At 39.7% G+C, this 6,000-nt stretch overlaps 1 protein-coding gene across 7 annotated transcripts in view; it reads right to left on the bottom strand.

The window, feature by feature from the left end:
- Window positions 1-3,349: 3,349 nt before the first annotated feature.
- UBE2U (ubiquitin conjugating enzyme E2 U) overlaps window positions 3,350-6,000 on the bottom strand; it is a 52,069-nt gene continuing 49,418 nt past the window's right edge. For 4 of the 7 annotated variants that reach the window (XM_077766112.1, XM_077766114.1, XM_077766123.1 and 1 more), the window contains one exon: window positions 3,350-3,683. In XM_077766112.1, coding sequence (XP_077622238.1) covers window positions 3,502-3,683 — 182 coding nt within the window. In that variant the 3' untranslated portion in view covers window positions 3,350-3,501. The remainder of the gene's footprint in view (window positions 3,684-6,000) is intronic. The other 3 variants (XM_077766113.1, XM_077766115.1, XM_077766118.1) reach the window with 3 other exon arrangements.

The following is a 6,000-nucleotide window of genomic DNA, read 5'->3' as shown; positions in this document are numbered from 1 at the left end:
AGTGAGCTGAACATTTTTGCAAGTATAAAAATATAAAATACAAATTGATATACATATATTTATACAGTTATATATAATTCTATCTATTCTCTCCCTTATCAATTATTAAATGCATTTTACAATGTCAAAAGATATTGAAAACTACCAACTGACTCAGCAATGAATGAAAACAATGAATGTGTGGATAAATTATATTATTAGCAGAACTGACTTTAAATTTGCTAGCGGTTTTGGTTTCCAGTACTGATGACAGTGAATCTCTCTGAGGTAACCATTTGCTCTGGAACAGAGGACTAGCAGCCAATATCACTCCTTTTTCCTTTTCTCTCTTCCCACACAGAGGTGAAACACAGGGGTGAAGTCTGGATCTGTAGCAGCTGTATTGTAATCATGAATCAAAAGGTCTGAAGCCAATACTCTAATAAAAATGTCAGATTGGAAACACTGAAAAAGCTTGGTCTTTGATAGCATCATTGCATAACTAGCTGGATCAATGCCAGTAACTTCCCATTCAGGGCTCCTTGTTTTATGATAAAAGATAAATCTCTTATGTTTTTAATTCTCTATAGGTCTTCTGTTATTCATAGCTGAATATGGAAAAAAGCTTACTTCTAGAGGCCACAGGATAAGAGAACTCAGCGTTATAATCTGAACAGTTTTGAATATTCAAGTAATACCTTCTTAATAGCCTTTATTGGTGACATAGACTGAGGTTGATTTTAGACTTATGATAAATTATTATATATACACTTAACCAGAACAGTATCTTAATTATGTAATTTGACTTCAAAATTGATAGCAGCTTGTGGACACATCTGGTATCTATGATTTTTCTCTAGAGAAAACACTTGTCTTTATCGTTAACATGAGCTAGTTGTTGAGACACATAAAAAGCCTCAGGAGATCAGATTGGATATTGCAACTGTATTGTTGAAACAAAATTCAATTGCAAATATAATTGTCCTTGGTCATTAGAGTGATCACTTTTCATTTGAATTCTAGTCCGGTCTCTAAAACTTAAAAGTGAAGGGAAGANAATCAATGCTAGAAAGGTATCTTCTTTTAAAGCAAATAAAACAATTAAAAAATAAAGTAAATAAAATAACATATGGATCAAAGAAGAATCTAAAAGGAAATTAGAAGTACTTTGAGTTTGGGGCACCTGAGTGGTTCAGTCGGGTGAGTGTCCAACTCTGGCTCAGGTCATGATCTCGCAGTTTGTGAGTTTGAGCCCCGCGTCAGGCTCTGTGCTGACAGCTCCAAGCTTGGGGCCTGCTTCGGATGCTGTGTCTCCCTCTCTCTCTGCCCCTTCCCTGGTCACATTCTGTCTCTCTCTCAAAAATAAATAAACACTAAAAAATTTTTTTAAAAAAGGGATTCATAATATAAAGTGATGGTAAGATCAGGGATGAGAAGATGGATTTGAGACATCTAAACGATAATATTCCAAGTCCTGGTGATCAATCTACCATAGTGAAAGAAGTCTATAGTGACTTTTGATTGTTCCATTAACTGAAAAAGAAACACAAGAGGCAGAAGGAGGTCTGGTGGAGGGGGAGAAATGAGTTTAAATTGGGCATGTTGAATTTCTGATGCATGGGGGATGTTGAAGTGAAGATGTCTTTTAAGCAGGAAGGAAAATGGGTCAAGTGTGTGGGAGGTAAAACTCTTGACAGTAGCAACATTTTCCAAGAAAAATGCATAGAGGAGAGCATTGGGCTGGAACCCAAAAGAACCTTTCACCAAGGGCTAGAAGTGGAAGGGAAATTCCTATTGAAGATTCAGAAAGAATGGCCAGAGATATAGTGAAGGTAATTAAATAAACTATCCTGGGGGCGCCTGGGTGGCTCCATCAGTTGAGCATCTGACCCTTGGTTTCAGCACAGATCATGATCTCACAGTTCACGGGATCCAGTCCTGTGTGGAGCTTTGCGCTGAAGGCATGGGGCCTGCTTGGGATTCTCTGCCTCTCTCTCTGCCCCTTCCCCTGCTTGGACACACTTGCACTTTCTCTCTCTCTCTCAAAGTAAATATATAAACTTAAAAAAAAAATAAGTTATCCTGCTCTACTGACTAATGTCTCTATTCCAAAGACATGTTCCCTACCCTTCCTTTCCCCATCACCCACTTTTACCCCTAGGTCTTCCGGTAGCAGGAGAAGAAAGCAACAAGTGGAACTTCTTTGTCCTGAAGAAAGGGATTCAATAGAAAGGATAAAATACAATATATGACAGCTGATATCAAGGACATATTGTTGGCTGACCATAATGGTTCTTTTGGGTTTAATTTCTTGCTGATTGCTGTATATCTGTTGACAATCTACACATTTGTCCTCCCAGAAAGCCACCAGAGAAGAGTCGAGGCTCAGCCTCCATTATTGTGACTATCAGCAAAATGCATTTTTCAACTACATTCTATAATTTCACTGAGGTATGGGATAGCCCATTCACAAGGGCACTTATCATTGGGTGTAAAAATAACCCTAAGTGTTATCAGCTTGGGTGGGAATCATGAAATTGGCTCTTGGCTGTACTTTGGCATTGACAAAAGGAGGGGGAAGTCTGAGAGAGCTGCTAGAATTTTGTGCTTCTGGTTGGGGAGGATAATAAGTGTCAGGCACTACAATCACCTGGGGCCTTATTGTCTCAACTACCACAGGCAGACTTGAAAACATCTAGCCAGCCAGAAAGGTGCCCAGACGCTAGAGTAATTATAACAGCATTTTATTTTTTTCACAGGAAGTAAAATCAGCTTCCTTAGAAATGAAGGAGAGACCTATTAACAACTAGATCCAAGGTCAGGCATCTATCTGTATCTATATACAGATATACACATTTACATGTATACATATGTGGTGTTTGTGGGAAGAGATGTGTGTGTGGGTGGATGGGTCTCAAAACAAGCCTCTTCAAAGGTGAGGCAATAAACGTTAAAAAAAGAGACAGAAGTGATCAATAATATGGACTATAGCCTAGAGATCCAGTAAGATCCAGTAGCTATTGAATTTTAGAAATATGGAAGTCTTTGGTGACCCTAATGAGTTTTAATCAAGTGATGTAGCAGAAGACAGATTTTATTGTACAGTGGGATGCAAATGTGAAGTGAACCAAGGCAATAAAGATGGTGAATATCCCTCTATTTGGTTAATGTCCAGCTTCTGAAACTCCTGAGTGCTCTCCTCCTATCCCAGCCTCTTCCTGATTCACACCTTTCCTGCAAAAACTTGCACCCAGTAGTCTAATAACTGTGGGCATAATACCATTGATTGAAATGCCACAACAAACACCCTTAATTTGGTTAACTTAGGTTCAAACAATGAAGTAGAGTTCAAAAAATGCAAAGCAACATATTCACTGATTTGTGCTTATATTTCTAATTTGTACTTGAAGTGAGAGCATGAGTCCAACTTGGAAAAAAAAATGGAATCTGTGTTCCAAAGTTGCTTCATGAAGCTGTTTTGTGGTTGAGGCTGTTCATTTTTTACATCCTGGAGCACCAGGCTTAATCATCCAAAACTTTTGTATCAAGAGTGTTGGTCCAGGTGACCAGATCTTCCACTTGTTCCTCCCATGACTCATTCATGTCACCATCATCCGGTAAAATTGCACTCTCCCACTTCTCTTCTGTTCTATCAGTCTTTGTGGCCATATTGATTTCAGCTTGTGAATCAGGAAAATATTGGACTGTAAGAGGAAATATAAAAAATATTAATAGACATGGCAGGGAACACAATAAAAAGAAATGTGCTCCTGCATTCATAGCATAGTGCCTGAGATCATGGGGATGAATGTGAGCAACCTTTTAAAACTCTCTAAATGTCACATTTGACAATCAATTTGTCATAAATCATTCTTTCCATTCTGGTCAGTCTTTTAATGCTTTGTTAGTTCATTCATTTAACATGTATTTACTGAGCCCCCACTAAGTGCCAGTAGACGTGGAGTGGGAACAGTGTCCATGACCGCGTCAGCAGCACACGGATAGAATCACTGTGGCTAAGTGAAAACTGGCTTGGATTTTGACAGAAGAGAGGCTAAACAGAGGGCAGAGAAGGAAGGTATGAGTACTCTAGACTGAGGACACAGCACATACTAGGGCACAAAGGTATAGGAGGACTTGACAGGTATGGAGGTAATCAGAATTGACACATGAGCATTTATATGGCCAGCTGCTGTGCTAAGCAGTCTATATGTCTAATATTATTTAACTTAGCTACAACTCTTGTGACAGGTAGGTATTACTATCCTTATTTCACAGATGAGGAAATGGAGACTGAGTGACCTACGTAATTTGTTCAAGGACACCCAGCTAATAGGAATTGATCCTGGGTCCGTCAGATCCCAAATTCCTGCGTTAGAGCGCATGGAGAGTTCAGTGGGGCTGGCTAGTGAGGCTGAGGCCAGATTAGGAAAGCCTCCTATGTCATGCAAAGAAGATTTATCCTTTTGGTAAAGGTCTTATAAACAGGGGAACAAACTGATTGCATTTTAAAGGAAGACTATAGATATAGTATCTATATTTCTCAATATTTGCACTCAGCAAGGGGAATGTGTTTGGTAGGAAGGTTCCGTCCTAGTTGGTGCTATTTATGCTTTGCTCGCCTCTACAGCCTCATTGTATTTTCCTTCCATCTGCGTAGCTGCCACCCAATTCATTGCTCAGGAAGGGATCTAGGACAAAAGAGTTAGCCAAATTGCACAAACTCTTTTCAAACCCTGGGCATACCATAGCCACCAATATTCCACTGATCCAAACAAGTCACATGGCAAAATTTAAAGGCAAGGGTCAAGGAAGTACATCTTGCCCACGGATGTAGAACAGGATAGAGAGTGACTATCTCTGAATAATAATCTAATTTACCATAAGCTATTATGTGCAGTTTCTCTTCTTAGCAGGAAGATTAGACACAAAATACAGTTTACCCCATTTTCGAAGAGGACAGGCTCAGGACTGGAGATCTAATTCATTTCTAGACATTCCTTAAAGTGTTCTCTCTTCCATCTTAACCTTTCTCACTATTCTCACTCATCATGGGTTTATTTACCTTCTTCCAGGATCAGAGCTGCTAAAAGTATAACCATTCTACTTCATTGCAGTATTCATTCACTCATTCATTTATGAGCACTGAAAGCCCACTAGATGAGGCACTGTGCTGTGGTAGATTGAGAGGGAAGCAGCGCCTTTCCTCTTCATTTTCTAAGGAGACTGACAATAAAGAGATACATGACATAGCATGTGTGGAGGACAAACTCTAAGGGGCTTATCATAATCTCCAAATTCCAGTGTTCATATCTTTATATGAACTCCTATATTTTAAATATGAGTGGGACCTATTGCTTCTAACTAATAAAATATGACAAAGTGATGGAATCTCACTCCTGTGATTATGTTACATTGTATAAGACTCCATTTTGCTATCAGCCTTGGTCTAAAGACTCTCCTTGCTGGCTGGTGAGGTGAGGTAGTAGGCTAGGTTGGAAAAGCCCACATGGCAATAAGCTACAGGCAGCCTCTAGGAGCTATAGGAGGTGTTTAGCACATAGCCAGAAAGAAGCTAAGGAGTCCTAAGGAGAGAAGGGAGTGCATTCTATTAAACAACCATAGTTTGCTTGGAAGTGGTCCTTCCAAGAGTTTCCCCATGCAAGCCTCCAGATGACCCTGCAGCCCAGCTCACACCTTGATCACAGCTTATGAGATCCCAAGCAGAGGATCCAACTAAACCATGCCTGGACTCTGGGAACACAGAAACTGTGAAGCAATAGATATGTGTTGTTTTAAGCCATTAAGTGTGTGGTGATTTGTTACCTAGCAATAGAAAAGTAATAGGGAGGGGGAATTAAGATGGCAGAGTAGACCCTGAGCATGTCTCATCCCTAAAATTCAGCTACATCAGCATCAAATCATTTGGAACACCCAGAAAATTGATATGAGGATGAATGCAACACTTCTGTCCAGTGAAGGAAATCATCAGCAAAACTAAAAGGCAACCAATGAAATGGG

This window comes from Crocuta crocuta, unplaced genomic scaffold (assembly GCF_008692635.1).
Source record: "Crocuta crocuta isolate KB4526 unplaced genomic scaffold, BGI_CrCroc_1.0 scaffold155, whole genome shotgun sequence".
Lineage (NCBI taxonomy): Eukaryota > Metazoa > Chordata > Mammalia > Carnivora > Hyaenidae > Crocuta > Crocuta crocuta.
Note: the sequence above shows the minus strand (reverse complement) of the source record. Positions and strands in the feature narration are given on the sequence as shown.